General features: G+C 47.5%; 1 protein-coding gene across 4 annotated transcripts in view; it reads right to left on the reverse strand.

Moving 5' to 3' along the window:
• Positions 1–5,084: 5,084 nt before the first annotated feature.
• Positions 5,085–23,535, reverse strand: part of CTCFL (CCCTC-binding factor like) — a 33,021-nt gene continuing 14,570 nt past the window's right edge. For 2 of the 4 annotated variants that reach the window (XM_023538758.2, XM_023538757.2), the window contains exons 5-9: positions 22,014–22,134; positions 20,982–21,131; positions 17,975–18,135; positions 8,509–8,691; positions 5,085–5,413 (exon numbers count right to left, since the gene is read on the reverse strand). In XM_023538758.2, the coding sequence (XP_023394526.2) occupies positions 5,237–5,413; positions 8,509–8,691; positions 17,975–18,135; positions 20,982–21,131; positions 22,014–22,134 (792 nt within the window). In that variant the 3' untranslated portion in view covers positions 5,085–5,236. Of the gene's footprint in view, positions 5,414–8,508; positions 8,692–17,974; positions 18,136–20,981; positions 21,132–22,013; positions 22,135–23,535 lie in introns of those variants that run through there. The other 2 variants (XM_023538759.2, XM_010599453.2) reach the window with 2 other exon arrangements.

The raw sequence follows: 23,535 nt of genomic DNA on the forward strand, positions 1-23,535 counted from the left end.
TTAAGCATTGAATAATCCAAACCCAACCCACTGCCACTGAGTCAATGCCAACTCATAGCGACCCTACTGGACAGAGTAGAGCTGCTCTATAGGGTTTCCAAGGCTGTAAATCTTAATGGAACCACACTGCCACATCTTTCTCCCGTGGAGCGGCTGGTGGGTTGGAACTGCTGACCTTTCAGTTAGCAGCAGAGCGCTTTCACCACTGTACCACCAAGGGCTCCTAAGCACTGAACAGTTGGTCTATAAAACCAAAAAAATCAAGCCTGTTGCCATGAATCAATTCCAACTCACGGTGACCCCGTGTATTACAAGGTAGAACTGCCCCACTAAGTTTCCTAGGCTGTAATTTTTATGGAAGCAGATGGCCAGGCCTTTCTCTTCCGTGATGCCCCTGGGTGGGTTTAAACTGCCAAGCTTTTGGTTTGCAGGACAGCACAAACCGCTTTTGCCATCCAGGGACCTCAACTGGTCCATATTACTGTTGAAATAACTATTACCCCAAAATCATTTCTCATTCGTTGCAGGCCACCTCACCAATACTAGCTGCATTCATAGGTCTGAGGTGTCATCTTCTGATTCAAGACATAAGCCTATTACGAAATAACCTGCAATGTTTTTTGACAAATCTAGGCCGAAAGAGGCAAACAATTCTAGGCTCTACTTCAAACTTCGGAAAGATTCGGGCCAAGCGTTGCCATGAACTTAATTCTAAAAAGATGCAGAAATTGGAGAACGTGCTTTAAGAATTACAGACTACCGACAAGACCCCCATCTCCATCACTTATCCATCAGGTTGAGGATCATCTCACAGGTCACGTCCCCCTTGGGGTCTTTGCCTCCTCTGGAGTCGCCAGGGACCATCTCGCCCGGGTCCTGCCGGCCTCTCACCATGGACACCTCCTCAAGCATCTCCCGGTCAGCAGCCGCTTCTGGGGAAAGAGACCTGGTTAGTACGCTGGGAGCAGAGACAAGTAAGCAGAACTGGTCAACTGTGCAAATGTCTTTTGGAAACAATCACTTAATTCTAAAGACAGCAGCAAGCGTTCTAGAAAACAGCCTTTGGATTTAAAGGGGAGTACAGGCATTCTGGAAGGAGCCCTGGTGGCACAATGGTTCAGTGCTCAGCTGCTAATCAAATGGTCAGCAGTTCAAACCCACCAACTGCTCCACAGGGGAAAAACCTGGTGATCTGCTCCTGTGAAGATTACAGCCTTGGAAACCCTATGGGGTAGTTCTACTCTGTCCTAGACGGCTGCTGTAAGTTGGAATCAACGCGACGGCACACAGCAACAATACAAGTATTCTGCTCTTCTTGACCTGCTTAAGTCAGGGCTTCTCAAGCACTACTGACACTTGGGCCGATGGGTCTCCGTGACGGGGGCTGTCCTGTGGGTGGTAGGATGTTGAGCAGCATCCCTGGCCTCTATCCATGAGATGCCAGGAGCACCTTCCCCTCCCTGAGCTGTGACAACCCTCAGTGTCTCCAGATGGTGCAGAATCACCTCTGGCGGAGGAGCACGGGCCCATGTTGTGGCTGAGCTGATCACCTACGTCTGGTTTCTGTCCCACCTCCCACCCCCAGTGACATGGCCAAAATGAAAACAGCTGCTGGAAGGCCTTTCCACTGAGAACTCACTAGGGGTCAAGAACCACTAGGACACACTGTGGGCCACATCCAGATCCACAGCCCACCCACTCACACTCCAGGAGCCTAGGAACCAGTCAAGAAGGGGGAAGAGAGTGTCCTCAGGTGTCTGGTTAGCAGGGAAGCCACCTGCTTACACAGAGTCTGCCCCACCTGCTATCCACCGTGGGCCTCTTACATGGAGGCTGAAGGACTAGAGGCTTGAACTTCCCTACTCGTTCTTCCCCCATAAAGGACACGTTCACGAGTCTCTTGTTTATGGACAGGCAGTGAATGGACAGCCCCTGCCTGGCCAGGTCTGGAGCAGGTGCTGGATGAGGAGTGAGTCCCGGGGAACAGGTCCCCCAGAGGGCCCAGTACATGTGAGGCGAGAACTCGGCCAAGTCCTACACAGGAGAGGCCCAGCCCTGGGGGACCCACTGAGGGGGCTGGAGTGAGGCCTTAGAGATGGATGGATGGACAGAGCAGCAGGCGTCGGTCACTCAGAGGCTCCAGGCAAAGAGAGGAGCAAGGGACCGAGGGTCCAACGGTCGGAAGGGGAGTCAGGGAGCTGGGGCTGGCCATGCTCTGGTCGAATCTCAGAGTGTGGGGTGCCAGAGAAGGGGCTGTTGGTGGTGATAGGTGAGGATGGAGGGCCGGATTGTGTGCTAAAAGGGCCTTCAGCTCTGAAAAGAGGTGGCAGGAGTCCCGTCCCACACTGCCTTCGTGTGAGGCTGTGTCCTGGGTGGCAGGAGCGGAGAGGGGTGTAATTGGGGATGGTGTGGGAGCCCAAGTCCAAGGTCGGGGGCAGAGTGGTGTCAGTGCTGAGTGGGGGGCATCACAGAATCAAATACCAACATCATCAGGTGAGCAGCAGAGAACAGGGCGGTGATGGGAGGGGAAGAAGGGAGCATAAGATGCACTTTCAAACAGAGTGAATTTGAGACAACCAAGTAGAGGTGCTTGTCAGGTGGGCGAGTACTTGCATCCAGCCTTCGGAGGCCACACAGGGCTGCAGTCCTGCACCAGAGACTTGTCCACAGGTGGTAACTGAGGCCAGGGGTGTGGGCAAGGGTGCAGGTGTGGGTGTGGGTGTAGGTACAGGTGTGGGCATGGGTGTGGATCCAGGTGTGGGTGTGGGTGCAGGTGTGGGCATGGGTGTGGATCCACGTGTAGGTGTGCGTGCAGGTATGGGTATAGATGTGGGTGTAGGTGTGGGCACAGGTGTGGGTGTAAGCCCAGGTGTGGGCATGGCCTAATGGCCTATGGAAAGCAGGCAGAGAAGGCAGTGAACAGTGAAGGTGGACGGTGTGTGGGGAGAAAACAGAGGGCCAGCTGAAGAGGAGCAGCTCCAGGCTGGGCATGGAGAGGCAGCCACGAGGAGGAGGTCAGGGAGATGGAGCATCCAGCTGCAGCGGGTGCAGGACAACGGTGGCTGGTGGCCTCAGGTGGTGATGGGGACAGAACCGGGGGGGCGGGGGCGGACCGAGGCGGGGGGGCGGACCGAGAGAAGCCATCCCGGTCCCTGGCAAGTCAGAGCAGAAGTCTTCCGAGATGGGGAGGATCGTGAGTGGAGGGAGGAGCTTGTGTTTCCTCTGACAGGACACACCTGGGCACCTGTGGAGCTTCAGGGAAGGATCAGGCTGAGGGGGCACGTTGGGTCTTCAAGGGAGAAGAGTCACTGATGGGAAAGGGAGGACCGAACCCAGAGACAGGGCAGTGGCCCCTGCTCCATAAAAACACTAAAAGTCAGGTTTACAACCACACTGGCATGAAGACAACTAAGATACAGCAGATTCACGTTTTATATCCATTATTATTACCCAGCTTTTTTCCGACTTTACAAGGAATAAAGCATTTCTAGGGCCCAGGTACTGAGGGGCCTTCAGGAGAGAGAAGGGAAGCATGGGGGTGGTGGTAGATGGGTGGCTGATGGGTGGCTGGGTGCCCTTATGCTGTGAGGAGGGAAGTGAGGCCTTGCCCAGCCAGGTGTCCAACCTCAGCCTTTGAGTCAAAGCCTTTCCATCCTGACCAGATGCCCTGGCCCTCCACCCTCTGTGAATCTCATGTTTGGACACTGGATGATGGGGTCCCCAGGAGGGACTGCAGTGAGGCCACAGGGACACAGGTGCAGTCTGCAGACCAGTGCCCAGTATGTAAGGAGGGAGGAGGAAAGAAAAGTGCCCCAGAGCTGGGCAGTGAGCGCTCTTCTGGAGAGCTCTGAGCCACGGCCGCCGCACAGGCACAGGCTGCAGAGGGTGGCACACAGCCAGAGATCACGTTTCCCCAGACAGGTGAGATGCAGAGGAAGAGTGGCCTGGCCTGCTGAGAGTCACAAACGAAGGACCCCCGAACCTACTGAACAAAGAGGGCAGGGCCGCAGAATGTAGACAGGCATGAGTGTCAGATAAACAACAAGGAGCTTTTAGTATATATACCCCAGAGTGCGTGGGATATACTTAACCTAAGCAGTTACTTGGAGCCCTGGTAGCTCAGTGTTTAAGAACTTGGCTGCTAACCAAAAGGTTGGCAGTTTGAATCCACCAGCTGCTCCTTGGAAACCCTATGGGGCACTTCTACTCTGTCCTATAGGGTTCACTATAAGTTGAAGTCAACTCAATGACAACAGGTAAGCAGTCACTCGATGTTTACCCAAAATTCAAGTTTAACTGGGTGTCCTCTATTTTATTTCACATCTCTTGAAGGAATAAAAAGGGCCGGTAGCTGGCTGTGGGAACACGCACAAGTCAAGGACTGGGGCTGGAATAAAAATTTAGAGTGACACTGAGGAATAAGGATGCCACGCAAACACTGCCTCTTGTTTGTGTTGTGAGGCCGTCCGGTTTCTGGTTCTGTTCTGTAGTTCTAAGTTCTCCTATGAAAGACGGGAAATCAAACACCAGCACAAGAGCTCGGTGGCCCTTCTCTTAGGAAGTCCCTGGGTGGCGAAAACGGTGTGCACTCAACTATTAACCTAAAGGCTGGTGGTTCAAACTTGGTGGTGCTGCGGAAGAAAGGCCTGGCAATCTGTGTCCATAAAGATTACAGCCAAGAAAACCCTATGTGGCAGTGCTGCTCTGTCACATGAGGTTGTCATGAGTCAGAACTGCCTCGACAGCAATGGGTTTGGTGTTTTGCAGCGTGACCACTTGCCCAGTCAAGACAACCACCTGTTGCTAAGCAAATAACTCTTCTCTGCTCCCTGGGCCCAGGAGATACAGCCTGTGACACCAGCGGCATCTCCACCAGCTGACTAGACAGACTGCAGAGCAGAGGCCACGGTCGCCCACCTGTCCCGCAGCCTTGCCAACATGTCTCCCAACGACCCCAGCAGCAGGAGTGTGCGGTGGGTGCTGCAGCAGACTTGCAGGGTAGCCCTCGCTTCATCCCCACCGCCGACCTGTGAGGTGGGTGAATAACTGTCCCTGTGTCACCAATATAATCAAACCGGCCAGAAAGTGCTGCCCAAACCCTGCCCATATGACAGGAAGCAGAGCTGGCTGTGGGCCAGGACAGGCCCTGGAGCTGCCTCCCTGGGTGAAGGGGGCACCAGCAGGGTTTCCGGGTGCGTCCCTTGCCTGGTGGCTCTCAGACAGAACCCAGGGAAGCTTATAAGGAGGAAACCACTGTCACATTAAAAACGAATTCATGAAACGAGGTACCGTCTTCCTTCACTGCCTCTCTCGGGCCCGTCTGCTTTCTCCTTTTCATCCTTCTTTCCTTTCCAGAGGTGGCCGGCTTTTCCTGCCCCGAGTCACAGTTCTCTGAGTGCCTGCGCATGTTACTCTGTTCAGGGAAACGACATGAGGACACACAGTGAAAGTCGGCATCGCCGAGCAAACGCACTAGAACACAAAGAGACGGGCTCTGGGGAAACTGAGCCAATGGTCCAGTGCATTTTTAGAAAACTTTTTCATTACTATTGATTAATGGTATACCAGCCACTTTTTGTGCAGTGGTTAAGAGCTGGGCTGCTAACCAAAAGGTCGGCAGTTAGAAGCCACCAGCTACTCCCTGGAAACTCTATGGGGCAGTTCTACTCTGTCCTTTAGGGACGCTATGAGCCAGGAATCAATACGACAGCAATGATTTTGGGGGGGTGGGGGGAACTGCAGCAGCAAGGCGTTACTCTAATGCATTTAGTGACAAGGTGGGTTCCTTCTGAAATGGATAAAGCTCAGCAGACCAGGGCTGGAGCCTCATTGTTGTGTAGGCTGAGCATTCTATTAGGTGACCCTTCCTAGATGCATTAGTTTGGTAAACTTTTGCCTTTATTTCTGACATAAAGCTTGCAAGCATAATTACGGCTTCTCTGTGTGATAGTTGGGGAGCCCTTACGGGTTTGTTTTGGTTTTTCCGTGTTGTGTTTGGAAAATCAGAGGCTCCCCGTGTAACCTAATGGAAAGGTGCTTGCAATATATGATTTCTACAGCTCTCACTGGCCTCAGCGCCACTCGCCTTACTGGTGGATTGCATTACCAGATCGTATTTCTCAAAATTTAAACACACTCAGTAAGCACGCATTCCGATACTGAAAAAACATGCCATCCAAAAAAAAAAAAAAAATTTAGGGAGGAAAAATAAAGCAACAAAGGGTTTTAACATACCATTCAATACAATCCACACCACACGGCTCACCCATTCAACGTGCACGACTCCGAGTTTTTAAAGAATGCGTATTTACAGGGTTATGTAACCATCCCCACAATAAATTTTAGAACATCTTTGTCACCCCAAAAAGAAACCCTGTAACCATTACTGGGAGTCCTTGGGTGGCGCAGTTAAAGGCTCTACGCTAACCATCAGTTGGAGGGTCCAGTCCACCCAGAGGCACCTCAGAAGAAAGGCCTGGTGATCTACTTCCAAAAAACCAGCCACTGAAATCCCTATGGAGCGCAGTTCTACTCTTGACACACACAGGGTGGCCCTGAGTCAGGGTCCACTTGATGGCAGCTGGTTTGCACAGTGTTAACTGTTAGAATAAGGACCCCCAGTGGTGCAACAGTTAGTGCTAGACTGCTAAAACTGAAGGGTCAGAAGTTCGAGCCCACCCAGTGGCTCTGTGGGAGGAAAGACCTGGCGATCTGCTCCCATAAAGATTACACCTAGGAAACTTTATGGGGCAGTTCTACTGTTACGTGGGGTGGCTATGAGTCGGAGTCAACTTGACAACGCACAGCCACCAACCATTAGTCACTCCTCACGTCCCCCTCCCTTCAGCCCTGGCCACCACTAGTCTACTGTGTCTCTGTGGATTTGCCTCTTCTGGACATTTCACAGAAATGGGATCATAGGATACGTGTCTATTCAGATCCTTTGGCCATTTTTAAATTGGTTGGTTGTTTGTCTTTTATTATGGAGTTGTAGGAGTTCTTTATATATGGTAGATACAAGTCCATATGCTTTCCTGAATGATAGGAAAAAGCTTCAAAGCTTTTCATTTTTTTGTTCTGAGGAAATCTACTTGGCTGACCCATTCTTCTCTCTGCTTTGTTTTTTCACACCCAAGAATAGTTTCTTTACAATACTAACTCAGAATTAATGATACTATTTTGTGGCTTTGCCATCACTCTTATTTGAAATTTTGAACTAACAGTTTTCTTTAATATTCCTGAACTACCCCATTATGCTACTCAGGGCAACGCACCTGCCCTATTTTCTTTTAAGAGAAGGCATAAAGTTTTCCCCACAGGATGAGCAAACTTCAGATCATCTGAAAATTTTTAAAGCTGGACCAAAACATGTCATCCAAAGATCTACCTAACTATCTGTGGTAATTTTAAGATGTCCACAAATTCTTTGGTACTCTTCCCTTCAAGAGGGACTTCATTCCCTTCCCCTTCAGTGGGGACTAAGGGACTTGTGTCTAATGAACAGAAGTAATGGTGTGTCATTTTCAACATTAGGTCATGAAAGGCACTGCAGCTTCTCCTCCTTGCTCTATCTCTTGGACCACTCAGTCTGGGGAAGATGCTGCCACGTTGTGAAGACACTCAAGCAGTCCTATGAAGAGACCCACAAGGTGGGAACTGAGGCCTCGTGCCAAGGGCCATGTGAGGGAGCCGCCATCTTGGAAGTGGATCCTCTGGCCCCAGTCAAGCCTTCAGATAACTGTAACTCCAGCCAACATCCTGTTGGCAATATCATGAGAGACCATGAGTCAGACCCACCCAGCAAAGCCACTCTAAAATTCCTGCACCACAGAAACCAGGAGAAAATGAGTGTTTGTTGTTTAAAGCCACTATGTTTTGAGATAATTTGTTATTAAGCAACAGTTAACTAATACAACACCTAAAAAAATAAAACAAAGGAGTAAATCTGTTTCTTAGCACAGTACCAAAAACACTATTCCAAGAACACCTAGGGAACGTTTTGAACACTGTGTCCTCTCTGTGAAGCGGCCGAAATCTGGTTCATAAGAACAATTTTGAAATGTTACACTAAAAGCAGAGGTTCCTTGCATGGGTTTAGGAGGCCTGAGAACTTTCTGAAAATATTTTCAAGATTTTGTGTGTCTCAGGGGAGGGGCGATCACCCTTTCATAAGATTCTTCAAGAACTTTGTAACTTCCCCCAAAATTAATAAGCACTTTCCTAAGACACAATAGTTGCTACCTTACGTCCTGGCAAGTTTCTAAAGTAGCGTCTAAAATCTATATGGTTTTCACTGGCTGATTTTCAGAAGTAGGTCACCAGGCCTTTCTTCCAAGCCCATCTTAGTCTGAAAGCTCCGCCGAAACCCGCCTGGCATCACAGCAACACACATGCTTCCACTGACAGATGGTGGTGGCTGTGCATGACAGGCATCGGTCGGGAATTGAACCTGGGCCTCCTGCATGGAGGGCTAGAATTGCACCACTGCTCCCTGGTAAGTAAGCTTACCCAGCGGGAAAAGGCTTTGCCACATTTGGGGCATTCGTAAACAGTCGGGATGAAATCGGAATCATGGTATTTCTTGAAGTGAGTATTTAGAAGTTGCTTCTGCCGGAAACGTTTATTGCAGGAAAGACAGGCAAACGGTTTCTCTCCAGTGTGGGTACGCACGTGAGCCGTCATATGACGCTCCTGGCAGGGGGAAAAAACAGTTTATGTAAAGTGGGTACGCACGTGAGCCATCATATGATGCTCCTGTGGGGGGAGAACAGAGTTCATCTGTGTAAAGTGGGTATGCACGTGAGCCGTCATATGACGCTTCTGGGGGAGAACACAGTTTATCTATGTAAAGTGGGTACACGTAAAGTGGGTACGCACGTGAGCCGTCATGATGCTGGAGGGGGGGAGAACACAGTTTATCTATGTAAAGTGGGTATGCACGTGAGCCATCATATGATGCTCCTGTGGGGGGAGAACAGAGTTTATCTGTGTAAAGTGGGTACGCACGGGAGCCGTCACATGACGCTCCTGGGGGAGAACACAGTTTATGTAAAGTGAGTAAGCACGTGAGCCGTCATATGATGCTGGGGGGGGAACACAGTTTATCTATGTAAAGTGGATACACACGTGAGCCGTCATGACGCTCCTGGGGGGGAGAACACAGTTTATCTATGTAAAGTGGGTACGCATGAGCCGTCATATGATGCTCCTGTGGGGGGGGAGAACAGTTTATCTATGTAAAGTGGGTACACACGTGAGCCGTCATGACGCTCCTGTGGGGGGAGAACACAGTTTATCTATGTAAAGTGGGTATGCACGTGAGCCGTCATATGATGCTCCTGTGTGGGGGGGAGAACACAGTTTATCTATGTAAAGTGGGTACACACGTGAGCCGTCATGATGCTCCTGGGGGGGGGGCAGAACAGAGTTTATCTATGTAAAGTGGGTACGCATGTAAGCCGTCATGATGCTCCTGAGGGGGAGAACATAGTTTATCTATGTAAAGCAGGTACGCACGTGAGCCCTCATGACGCTGGGGGGGGGAGAACACCGTTTATCTATGTAAAGTAGGTACGCATGTGAGCCCTCCTGACGCTCCTGGCGGGGAGGAGAACACGTTTATCTATGTAAAGTGGGTTCGCAAGTGAGCCCTCATGATGCTCCTGGGGGCGGGGGAGAACACCGTTTATCTATGTACATAGACATTATTTATTGTTTAATACGTTTTTTTTCTCTTCCCAAACGTGAGTGTGCTGATAAGCAGTCATTCCAAACACTTTCTTGACAAAGCACGACTAAATCTCTCAGCGTATGGCCTTCTTCAAAACACACACCCATTCCCTACCATTAAGTTAAGGAGCTCTGGTGCCGCAATGGTTAAGCACTCTGCTGCTAATCAAAAGGTTGGTGGTTAGAACTCACCAGTGGCTCTGTGGAAGACAGACCTGGTGATGTGGTTCTGCAAATATTTACAGCCAAGAAAACCACACAGGGCAGTTCTACTCAGTCACATGGGGCGGGTATGAGTCGGAATCGACTTGATGGCAAACCACAACAAACATCAAGTTACAAAGTGCTTCAAATAATTTCCTGTTGGTTTTCCAGTCCTATGGGGGTGTGGTACCCCAGACTGGGCAGTGAAAGGATAAACGTTTTCTCCTCTAAAACAGATCATGTAGGGAAAAACAAAGACAAACACTTTCTTTGATGGTTGCCAGGGATGGGGCGGGGGAGGAGGGAAAATTATCAGATAGAAGACGCATGCGAATTCTGGGGAAGGGACAGGCAATACACAATATGGGGGAAGTCAGCAAACATGACCAAGGCGCAGGAGGACACTGATGGGAATGCAAGAACGAAGGGCAGCAACATAATCACTACAGGACAGAGGATCCTGCAACACTAGGGTTAACAAACACGAACTTACAAATGGATATGCAGCAAGATACACGCGGCAAGAGGTGTGGGAGGGCTTAAGGGAACACACCCACCTGCAGATAAAGGTCTGGTGGTGGATATTTCTCATACATAACTGTTGTTGCTGTTAGGGGCCGTCGAGTCGGTTCCAACTCACAGCAACCCTATGTAAAACAGAACGGAAACACTGCCTTGTCCTGCTCTATCCTCACAATCGTTGCTATGCTTGAGCCCACTGTTGCAGCCACTGTGTCAATCTATCTCCTCGAGGGTCTTCCTCTTTTTCACTGACCCTCTACTAAGCATGATGTCCTTCTCCAGGGACTGGTGCCTCCTGATAACACGTCCAAAGTATGTGAGATGAAGTCTCACCATCCTTGCTTCTAAGGAGCATTCTGGCTACATGTCTTCCAAGACTGTTGCTCTTCTGGCAGTCCATAAGATATTTTATACTCTTCACCAACACCATATTTCAAAAGCATCAATTCTTCCTCAGTCTTCCTTATTCACTGTCCAGCTTTCACATACATATGTGGGAACTGAAAATACCATGGCTTGGGTCAGGAGCACCTTAGTCCTCAAAGTGACATTTTTTCTTCTGAACGCTTTAAAGACGTCTTTTGCAGAAGATGTGCCCAATGCCCATACGTCTTTTGATTTCTTGACTGCTGCTTCCGTGGGTGTTGATTGTGGATCCAAATAAAACGAAATCCTCGACAACTTCAATATTTTCTCCGTTTATCATGGTGGTGTTTATTGGTCCAGTTGTGAGGATTTTTGTTTTCTTTATGTTGAGGTGTAATCTGTACTGAACGCCGCGGTCTTTGATCTTCATCAGTAAGTGCTTCAAGTCCTTTTCGCTTTCAGCAAGCAAGGTTGTGTCATCTGCATAACGCAGGTTGTTAATCAGTCGTCCTCCAATCCTGATGCCCCGTTCCTCTTCATATAGTCCAGCTTCTTGGACTATTTGCTCAGCATACAGATTGAATAGGTATGGTGAAAGGATACAATCCTGACACACACCTTTCCTGACTTTAAACCACGCGGTATCCCCTTGTCCTGTCCGAACAACTGCCTCTTGGTCTATGTACAGGTTCCTCATGAGCACAATTAAGTGTTCTGGAATTCCCATTCTTTGCAATGCTATCCGTAATTTGTTAAGATCCACACAGTTGAATGACTTTGCATAGTCAATAAAACACAGGTAAATATTCTTCGGTATTCTTTGCTTTCAGTCAGGATCCATCTGACATCAGCAGTGATATCCCTTGTTCTATGTCCTCTTCTAAATCCAGCTTGAACTTCCGGCAGTTTCCTGTCGATGTACTGCTGCAACTGCTTTTGAATAATCTTCAGCAATTTTTTTTTTGCCTGTGATATTAATGATATTGTTACATAATTTCTGCATTCTGTTGGATCACCTTTCTTTGGAATGGGCATAAATATGGACCTCTTCCAGTTGGTTGACCAGCTAGCTGTCTTCTAAATTTCTTAGCATAGATGAATGAGCGCTTCCAGCACTGCATCTCAGTTGGTATCCTGTCAATTCCTGCAGCCTTGCTTTTCACCAACACCTTCAGGGCAGCCTGGACTTCTGCCTTCAATACCATTAGTTCTTGATCACATACTACCTCCTGAAAAGGTTGAACGTCGACCAATTCTTCTTGGTACAGTGGCTCTGCACTCTTTCCATTTTCTTTTGATGTTTCCTGCATCATTCAATATTTTGCCCATAGAATCCTTTACTACTGCAACTTGAGGCTTGAAGTTTTTCTTCAGTTCTTTTAGCTTGAGAAACGTTGAGTGTATTCTTCCCTTTTGGTTTCCTAACTCCAGGTCTTCGCGCATGTCATTATACTACTTTACTTTGCGTCTCAAGCTGCCCTTTGAAATCTGTTCAGCTATTTTACTTCATCATTTCTTCTGTTCGCTTTAGCTACTCTATACTCAAGAGCAAGTTTCAGAGTCTCTTCTGGCGTCCATTTTGGTCTTTTCAATCACCTTTTGCTTTCCTCATGTATGATGTCCTTGATGTCATTCCACAACTCGTCTGGTCTTCGGTCATTAGTGTTCACTGCATCAAATCTATTCTTGAGATGGTCTCTAAATTCAGGTGGGATATACTCAAGATCGTATTTTGGCTGTTGTGGACTTGTTCCAATTTTCTTCAGTTTCAACCTGAACTTGCACTGATGGTCTGTTTCGCAGTTGGCCTCTGGCCTTGTTCTAACTGATGATATCGAGCTTCTCCACAGTCTCTTTCAACCATGGAGCTGATTTGATTCCTGTGTGTTCCATCTGCTGAGGTCCACGTGTAGAGTTGCCAGTTGTTGAAAAAGTATTTGCAGTGACAAAGTCATTGGTCTTGCAAAATTCTATCATGAGATATGTGGAGTTGTTTCTATCACCAAGGTCATACTTTCCAATTAATGATCCTTCTTTGCTTCCAACTTTCGAATTCCAATCACCAGTAATTATCAATGCATCTTGAATGCATGTTTGATCTATTTCAGATTGCAGAGGTTGGTAAAAATCTTGTTTCTTCATCTTTGGCTTTAGTGGTGGTATGCAAATTTGAATAACAGTCATATTAACTGGTCTTCTTTGTAGGCGTATGGATATTACCCTATCATTGACAGCATTGTACTTCAGGATAGATCTTGAAATGTTCTTTTTGAAGATGAATGCTACACCATTCCTCTTCAATTTCTCATTCCTGCCATAGTAGACCATATGATTGTCTGATTCAAAACGGCCAATGCCAGTCCATTTCAGTTCCCCAATGCCTCAGATATTCATCTTTATGCATTGCATTTCATTTTTGACAACTTCCAATTTTTCTAGATTCATACTTCATACACTCCACGTTCCTGATATTAATGGATGTTTACAGCTGTTTCTTCTCATCTTGAGTCATGCCACATCAGCAAATGAAGGTCCCATCCCTGACATTAAGGTCAACACCACTTTGAGGTGGCAGCTCTTTCCTAGTCGTGTTTTCAGTGCCTTCCAGTCTGAGGGGCTCATCTTCCTGCGCTATGCCAGACAATGTTCTGCTGCTATTCATAACATTTTCACTGGCCAAATTTTTCAGAAGTAGACCTCCAGGTCCTTATTCCTAGTCTACCTTAGTCTGGAACCAAAAACAAAACAAATAAACTAAACCTGTTGCCGTTGTGTTGATTCCAACCGATAGCAACCCTTTAGGAAAGAGAACTGCTCCATAGGGTTTCCAAGGAGCAACTGGTGGATTTGAACTGCCAACCTTTTAGTTAGCAGCCAAGCTCCACTGAAACTTGTCCACCAAGAACGACCCTGCTGGTACTTGAAATACTGGTGGCACAGTGTCCAGCATCGCAGCAAAACGTAAGCCACTACAGTACGAAAACTGACAGACGAGTGGATAGTGAGTGGAAATTGTGGGGAATTGGGGCAAACATAGAGTCAAGCAAAAGTACAAATTTTGTTTTACTTGAAATGCAATGATTATTCAAATTAAATCCACAACCATTTCTGCATTACTGTTAGTAACCTAATTGAGGGTCTTTCTTCCAATCTTTCGGTTGCCAACTTCACCAACCCCTCTTCCTCATCACCCCCACCCAGGACTGCATACCCTGGTCTCTCTCCCTGACTTTCCAGGACCAGAGCTGCTAAGAACACCCTGCAGGGTCCCAGCTTCACCTCCCACCTGTGCCCCTAGTCAAGGCACACCTGGTTGCCCACTGCTCCCCCAAATACCTGTGGCTTCCATCTGGAACCCTCCTCCTCTCCAAGTCTTCTCTCTCTCTCTCAGGAAGCTCTCTGAGTGCCTTTTAACAGATCTGACTCTAGGGCCAAACCTTAGGGCCACAGGAAATTCTAATACTCGCAATCTATTACAACAATTCTCTGTCCTGTACTCAAAGCATTCACTGCTTCCAGCCCACGCTCTGATACACAAGAAGTGCTAACTTTCCCCTTCTGTCACCAGTGGCAAAATATTCCCAACAGCACACAATGCTTCAACGGCAGCCTTCTGAGCTTTTGAGATCCCCCTGTGCCCTTAAGGAAACCCAGTGGTGTCGTGGTTACTTGCTACAGATGCTAACCAAAAGGTCTGCAGTTCACATCCACCAGGCAGTCCTTGGAAACCCTATGGGGCAGTTCTACTCTGTCCTTTAGGGGTGCTATGAGTTGGTATCAACTTGATGGCAATTGGTTTTTTTGGTATACTCTTCAAAATTCCTGAAGACCCCAAAGAGCTTTTGTCTATATGGGTGGTATCTATTAATATTTACCATATCAGACTTTGAAACTGATAAATTAAAACAAAATTATTTATCAGTTTATTTTAAAATAACAATAAGCCAACTATATGTTAGCATGGATAACGTATTTCTGCAAAAAAAAATCTGTTTTTCAAAATAAAACAATTTAGTGAGAAAAATGGTATCGTTTTATATTTTTGCAAGTGTCTGGCTTAATAGGTAAGGCTGCCAGTTAAAACACAGGCTGCAGTATTTGAGAATCACTTATACTAAAAAAACCTTCATTGCTTATCTGAAATTCAAATTTAACTGGCGTCCTGCATTTTTCTTTGCTCAGCCTGGTTATTGTTGTTGCTAGTTACCACGGAGTGACTTCCCATTCATGGTGGCCCCACGCGTGCAGAGTAGAACTGCTCTGTAGAGTTTTCAAGGCTATGACCTTTCGGAAGCAGATTGCCAGGCCTGTCTTCCAGGGTGCTGCTGAGTGGGTGAGTGGGTTCCAGCCGCCAAGCTTTTGGCTAGTAGGTGAGTGCTTAACCATCTGCGCCACCCAGGGACTTCTGCTCAGCCTGGTGTTGTGTGCTCGAGTCAATTCCAACTCATAGTGATCCGATAGGACAGAGTAGAACTGCCCGATAGGGTTTCCAAGGCTGTAATCTTTACGGGAGCAGATCACTAGTTCTTTACTCTTACAGAGCAGCTGGTGGGTTTGAACCGATGACCTTTTGGTGAGGAGCCGAGTACTACACCACCGCATCACAAGGGCTCCTTGCTCAGCTCGGCAGCCCTACGGAAAAAAGACTGCTGGGCTCTCCTCGCTGCCTCTGTCTTTGGTTTGCTAGCGTATGCTGTTACACGCGAAGGAAATTCAGTCTCACGGATACGTAGTTGGAAAAGGAAGGGGAATTTTAATTGCTTTTTCAAACAATTATCGACATTCGTCTTTGATATTACGCCAAAAACTCAACAAGTGGTAACTTTTTTTCTGAATTTTATTTATTATTGTTTTTGAGAATATACACAGCAAAACATACACAAATTCAGCAATTTCTACACGTACAATTTAGTGACATTGATTACATTCCGCGAGTTGTGTTACCATGCTCGCCCTCCTTTTCTGAGTTGTTCCTCCCTCATTAACATAAACTCACTGCCCCCTAAGGTTCCTATCTAATCCTTCAAGTTGCTGTTGTTAATTTGATCCCATATAGTTCTTAAAACAGCATAATGGGCAAGGCAGAGCTTTTTTTCACTAGTTATGCTAAACTATTGCTCGGTTTTAAGATGACTTCAGGGGATATTGTTGTCTTAAGGTTTGAAGTTTATCTCAGGGCAATAATTTCAGGAGTTCATCCACCCTCCATGGCTCCAGAAAGTCTAAAGCCTACAAGAACTTGAAATTCTGTTCTGCATTTTCCCCCTTTTGATCAGGATTCTCCTATAGAATCTTTGATCAAACGTTCAGCAAGGGTAGCCGGACACCATCCAGTTCTTCTGGTCTCATGGCAAAGGTAACTTCTTAACGACTGGCTGCAATGTGGAATCTGAAACTCTATCAGTGAACTTTTTGTCCCCTGACATGTTAGAACCCACTGTCCTGCCTTCCACTTTGAGTGTGTGGTTTTCTAATATGACACGTTGGCCATTAGGAAAATACTAGTGTACTGAGTTATGGGGATCTTCTAAAAGTTGACACATTTCATTATGCACTATCGAAAACAATTTCTGCTTTCTTAAAATCATCCAAATCTCTTCAGATAAGTCTCCAAGCACATTGGAAAGCTGTCATGCTCACAGGGGCAGATACGTGTTCTAAAATCTTAACTGTCTAATTCTAATTTTCTCTTGGAAGCTGAAACTGTATCGCTCGCAACAAACGTCTTCCTTGAAGTGAGACTCACTTTGCTCATTTTGGGGAAAATGTCCACCAAATAACCAACAGCTGAACAAACACTGACTGTCTGCCACTAGTTCTTCCTAAGTGAAAACGGCGCTCCACGAGAAAGTGACCATTCAGCTCATGCCCCAGCCAGCCCCGGTCCTTCTCCTCCCAACAAACTTGTGCTTCGGAAGACAGTACAGATGCTCTATGCAGACTCTCCATTCGCCACGTGGGATATTAAAAAGTTGAGTATTGAGGGTCAAAGGTCTACGAGGTGAATAACTTGTATGCCTCCTTGTTGTTGTTGTTGTTAGGTGCCGTCGAGTCGGTTCCAACTCATAGTGACCCTCTATACAATAAAATGAAGTGGTGCCCGGTCCTGTGCCATCCTCACAATCACTGTTATGCTTGAGCCCATCGTTGCAGCCACTATGTCAATCCATCTCCTTGAGGGTCTTCCTCTTTTTCACTGACCCTCTACTTTCCCAAGCGTGATGTCCTTCTCCAGGGAATGGTCCCTCCTGATGACATGTCCAAAGTATGTGAGATGAAGTCCTGCCATCCTCACTTCTGAGTATTCTGGCTGTATTTCTTCCAAGATGGACATATTTGTTCTTCTGGCAGTCCATGGTATAGTCAATATTCTTCGCCAACATCACAATTCAAAGGCATCAATTCTTCTTTGGTCTTCCTTATTCACTATCCAGCTTTCGCATTCTTATGAGGTGATTAAAAATATCACGGCCTGGGTCAGGCACACCTTAATCCTCAAAGTGACATCTTTGCTTTTTAACACTTTAAAGAGGTCTTTGGCATGCTTCGTTAACGACATTCTTAAGTAAGGCTGCCCTTTCCTCGTGCTGCGAGGGCACGAAGGTGGGGGGTTGCTGCTTCCATTCCAGGTAAAGCACCACCGCTGCCTTTGCGTCAGGGCAAATATCAGCACAGCGACAGGGCATGATCATGACAACAGTTTGGATTTCGTGGACGCTGGTGAGCCCCAGGGACCTCCAAGGGCCTGTGAACTGCGCTCAGAACTGCTCTTTTAAGGCACTGGCTCATGGCTGCTTCCTGGGTACTCAGAGGCACCTATTACATCACAATAAAACTCAAACCAGTTGCCGCCAAGTGGACTTCCACTCAAGGGGACCCCATGTGCTCAGAGTAGAACTGTGGCCCCCACAGCTTTCAGTGGTTGATTTTTTGGAAATAGATGGCCAGACGTTTCTTCCACGACACTGCCCGGTGACTACCTCCACCTTTTGGTTAGCAGTGTATTGTGATACCTGTTTTTGCATCACCCGGGCACCCTCTATTATGTCAAAACATGACTTTTTCCAAGTGATTAAGAGAATCCCTCCCCAACCCTTCCCTCTTCTGGATTCCACTGCTTCCCACTGCGCCCCAAATGGACTGAACCCAATACCTGCTTGCAGGCATAGCTGCAGTGTTCACACTTGAACCTCTTCTCATTCTTATGAGTTTTCTGGTGCTGGATGAGGGCATAGCGTTCGTGGAAGACATCAGGACAGTAACGGCATCGCATCTCCGCAGCTCTGTACGTATGCAAGTTGCGCAAATGGACGCCTGAAATAACCACAGGACACTGTATGTTAGGCAGGTTCCCCCGACCCTCCAACTCCGGGTTTCTCAACCTTAGCACTACTGATATTGGGGCCGGATAACTCTCTGTTGTAGGGGGCCTTTCTAGGCATTGTAGGATGTTTAGATGTTTAGCTGCTTCTCTGGCCTCTACCCACTAGATGTCAGTAGCACCCCAACAACCAAGACATCACCAAATTTCCACAGGGGTGCAGAACTGCACCAGAATGAACCCCTGGTCTAAATGGACAGCACACAGTACTGAAATGTCCTTTTAATATCCTTTCAATACAAAGTCGACTTTCACATAACGTAGGTCACACTGGACCTAACGTGTTTACTGGCAAAGCACCCTGAGAGCCTTATCACGATGTAGATGGAGATTTAGAATGACATTAAAGAGGTTTTACATAGCAAAGACACAACCTCCGTATTTTCACTTAAAGACCATCAGCCAAAAAGATAAAAAAGGGTCCAGCTGTTCTTTTGGATGTCAGCGTCCTGCTGCGTCCTACGTGGCAATGGGCCTGAGATACACGGTGAGGTCAGGCTGGACACGCTCACGCATCATTTACGCTCAACCGAGTCAGGCTTTTTGACAACTGCACAATGAGGTACACCCCACATGTACCAGCTCAGCCCCCCAAAGGGCCTGATTTCTCTTCTAGTCACAGGACGGAACATTTGCACGTTCAACAAATGGGAAATACGGACACTGTCACCTACCTGGATGTGCCGGAAGCCATATTACCTTGCCAGGTGTCAAACACTCCTGTCTCTTTCTTAGCTACTCATTCGATACCCTGCCCCCTGTAGAGTCCCACCGGGGCGATGTTTTGTGCGGCTGAGGGGAGCTACCCTGGTGGCATAGTGCTTAAGAGCTCAGCTGCTAACCAAAAGGTCGGCAGTTCGAATCCACCAGCCATTCCTTGGAAACCCTACGGGACAGTTCTGTTCTGTCCTATAGGGTCGCTGTGAGTTAGAATCGACTCGATAGCAACAGGTTTCTTTTTTGGTTTGGTACCTACAGTTAACACTGACACGGTCAGAATGAAAAAGAAAACTTAAGACTTTGTTAAGCTCCTCCACCCTTTCTGAAGTGTTTTCAAAACAGTGCATCTTATACCTGGGACCTCATTGAGCAACCTGGTAAATTTTTATTTTTGCCAGCATACTTCGAGTTACCACATCATCATCATATATTCTGGAAAAAGAAAAAAGATCATGGGAAAAGGGAGGCCCAGGAGTCCTGAAATGCGGAAGAAGGGGCTCGCTCACTCTTATTCCCTCCTCTCCCCACCGCTAAATATCAAAAAGACTTCCTTGCAGGCAGGATGAAATCCAAACTCCTAAGTCTGGCACCCAGAGTTGCTCATGACTTAGTCCCGCTCTTGCCATCGAGGGCTTACCGTGTTAAAAAAAAAAAATTAGGAGGTGGTTTTTCATGGCACCTGGCTGCCTCTCTTACTGGATCGAGCTCCTGAAGGGAGAACCGTATCCTGCTTCTCACTTTTCCTAACTCTGCTGTGGGGGTGTCTTGTGCACAGAGCCAAAAAAAAAAAAAAAATCCGAACCATTGCCGTCGAGTCGATTCTGACTCACTGACCCCAGAGGACAGAGTAGAAATGCCACATAGGGTTTCCAAGGAGCAGCTGGTGGATTTGAACTGCCAAACTTTTGCTGTCGTCTACAGGACAAATAGTCTGCACAAACCACGGCCTCATCTACCCTGAGACCAGAAGAATTAGACGGTGCCCGATTACCACTACTGACCATTCCAACCAAGGCCACAATTAGATGGATCTTGATAGAACGGGAGAATAATGTAGAACAGAACCTCAAAGTCCTAAAAACAAAAACAGATCTACTGGACTGGTTGAGACTGGACGACTCCCCAAGAGTTATTCAAACCTTGAATTGAAACCCTTTAGCTAAACATCAGATGGACTCAAAAAATAATGAATAACACCCATAAACCCTGTGATCCTTTAAACAACTGTCTATATGAGATCAAATGGTCAACAATCACTTTAAAACAAAGATGAGAAGGTAGGGGGGTAGGGAAACTGAATGAAAATGGAAAAACCAGAAGGAAAGTAATGAGATGTTCGGGCATTGTGAAGAGCGTAAAGAAAGGTACTGGACAACTTGTGTAACAACTGTTGAATGGGAACCTCAACTGCTGTGTAAACCTTCAATGAAAACACAATAAAATATTATTAAAAAAAAAAAACAGGCCCAATGTGATATAAAATAATACCCAAAAAGAGCCTTACGGGCGAAAAAGTCTGAGGCCCAGGCACATGCTAAGAAAGTGCACTGGCACAGTGCCGCCGCCAGGTGGCACCACAGGACCGCTGGAAGAAAACCTCCCAGGGAGCAGGTCCTGAAGCCCAACTCCATGCAAGTTTGCAGAACAAACTACAGTAAAAGAAAGGCCATCACCAGACCACTCACGCTTGACTACTAGCTGAAAGGTTGGTGGTTCAAACCCTCCCAGAGGTCCTCTGAAGAAAGACCCGGTGATCTATGGCTGAAAGGGCACTCCTTGAAAATCCTACGGATCAGCTCTACTCTGCACACATGGGGTTGCCGTGAGTGGGAACTGACTCAACAGCGACTGGTCTGGGGTTTTGGTATATTTGATATGGAGTCCTTGGGTGGCGCGAACGGTTCGGCTGCTAACCAAAAGGCTGGCTGTTCGAGCCCACCCAGATTCACCTCAGAAGAAAGGCCTGGTAATCTGCTTCAGACAAATCTACTCAGACACACATGGGGGCACAGTGAGTTGGAACCAACTCAGTGGCGACTACCAGCAACAGCGCACTCACGCAGGTCGCTTTTCCTGGCGATGATGGTGGCGCAGTGGGGACACTCGTACTTGGGGACGTTCTCGCTGTGCTTCTGCAGAATGTGGATCTTCATGGTGCCACTCTGGGTGAACCGTGCGTGGCAGACGTGGCACTCGTAGGGCTTCTCACCTATGACACAACACCACGAATGACCGTCTAAGAGTGGGCTCCCCTCCCAGAGGACACCTGGATCTGAAAGCCTCTCTTTTGTTCCCAGGGCTTCTTCCAACCCCCTCCCTGTACCTTTCAAGCCCCGGTTAGTGTAAGACTCTAGGTCAAGCACAGGTGCAAATGTGTCAAGTACAGATGTGCTGACAATGGCCTGATATGTGACCTCCCTGACAGCTGGAGGCTGCTCATCATTTCAAGATACAGCTCTAGTTGGTATCTATGGGGCTGTCCGCCCACTGCTGCTGAGTGTATTCCGACTCCTAGCGACCCTATGGACAGAGTAGAACTGCCCCACAGGGTTTCCAAGGCTGTCAATCTTGAGGGGAGCAGACTGCCACATTTTCTTTTTTTTTTGCATTTTGATATTTGAATATTTATTTTTTATTGTTCTTTAGGTGAATGTTTATGGAGCAAATTCGTTTCTCGTTAAACAGTTAACACACAAATTGTTCTGTGACACTGGTCGCCAACCCTGCAATGTGTCAGCACCCTCCCCTTCTCAAGCCTGGGTTCCCCATTTCCATTCTTCCCGTTTTCTTGTCCCTTCCTGCCTTCTCGTCTTTGCTTGTGCGCTGGTGTGCCTGTTAGTTTCACATACATGATGGAACAATGACACACGTGTGTCACTGTTGGTCCTACAGACCTGTCTAATCTTTTGCTGAAGGGTGAACCTCAGGAGTGACTTCGGTACTGGTGGCCATACTCTCGGGGCAGACTGCCACGTCTTTCTCCCTCGGAGCCGCTGGTGGATTTGAACCGCCGACCTCTCAGTGCGCAGCCGAGTGCTTTAACCACTGTGCCGCCAGTGCTACCTCTTGACCTTAACCTTGAAAGCCTTACCGGAGTGCGTCCTCATGTGCCGCTTGAGCTTGTAGGTGTCTCTGCTGGCATAGCTGCACAGGTGACATGGGAAAGGACGCTCCCCAGTGTGGGACCGGGCGTGGCGCTTCAGCTTGCTTACCTAGTGAGCAAAGGAAAGACGTGACTGTGACGCGGCCAGAGCGCGCCAGATGACAGAGGAGAACTGCCCCACAGTGCTTCCAAGTAGCAGCTGGTGGACTCGAACCGCTGACCTTTTGGTGAGCAGCCAAACGCTTAACGCTACGCCACTGACTGTGATAGGAACTTATAAGTTGTAGAGTCTTAAACCAATCAGCACTATAAAAACTATCTAAACGAGTGAGATTTTGAACATATTTGATCAGAACATATTTCACACACTGAAAAACACGACGAAGCCGTTTCTTTTTATTTTGTCAAGGGCAATTTTTTTTTTATTCAATGTGTATCAGCGCCTTTGGGGGATAATGAACAGTAGCTTTAAGAGACATTCCTATTCAACTTCCCTTTACGAAGAGAAAATTGAAATCCAGCTGGTCAATGCCCGGTGCGACTTTACTACTATTTCTAAGGCAACATGCGCTCAGTAAGGCAGAGTATATATCATATCGTACAGGCGCAGGGACCAGGACGTTCTCTTTTGTGTAAATAAAGTGAAAACCTTTAGTCTTTGTTGTTGTTGGGTACTGTCAGTCGATTCCAGCTCATAGCGACCCCATGTGACAGAGTAGAACTGCCCCCATAGAGTCTGCAAGGCTGTAATCTTCGTGGGAGCACACTGACAGTTCTTTTCTCCTCCAGAACTGCTGGGTGGATTCGAACCAGCAATCTTTTGGCTAGCAGCAGAGTGCTTAACCATTGCATCACCAGGGCTCCTTCAAATCCATTTTTGTCGAGTCGATTCCAACCCATAGTGTCCCCGTAGGTCAGGGTAGAACTGCCTCACAGGGTTTCCAAGGCTGTAATCTTTACAGAAGCAGACTGCCACATCTTCCTCCCGTGGAGCAGCTGGTGGGTTCAAACCACTGACCTTTTGGTTCGCAGTTGAGTGCTTAACCACTGCGCTACCAGGGCTCTTGAGTGGATGGGATACCCATGTAAAGCATTCGCAGTTACAAGTCCTGAGAGCCCCATCCTGACTGAGCCCCTTCTGATGGCACATGGGTTGAGGGCGCCTGCCTTATTAATAAGTACAAGTACCGTGCGCGTTACTAGCTGCCGTGGAGGTTACTCCTAACGACCCCATGTATGTCAGGGGAGAACGGCTCCATATGGTTTTTGAGGGTGCATGTCTCGGAAATAGATTGCCAGGCCTTTCTTGCAAGGCAGCACTCAGTCCTGGCAGGACACCAGCAGACAGGCCACTGCCAGCTCCGGATTCTAAGATGGCTTCGTGTTTTGAAATCTCTGTTTTGTGTTCTCGTAATTAATACAGCTGCAACCTTTAACTGAGATGAGAAATAAAATTTAAAAATAGCAATAGCAGAAAAAAAATTCTTGGAATGATTCCGACCCCGTTGGT

Source organism: Loxodonta africana, chromosome 24 (genome assembly GCF_030014295.1).
Source record: "Loxodonta africana isolate mLoxAfr1 chromosome 24, mLoxAfr1.hap2, whole genome shotgun sequence".
In the NCBI taxonomy this organism is placed as follows: Eukaryota; Metazoa; Chordata; class Mammalia; order Proboscidea; family Elephantidae; genus Loxodonta; species Loxodonta africana.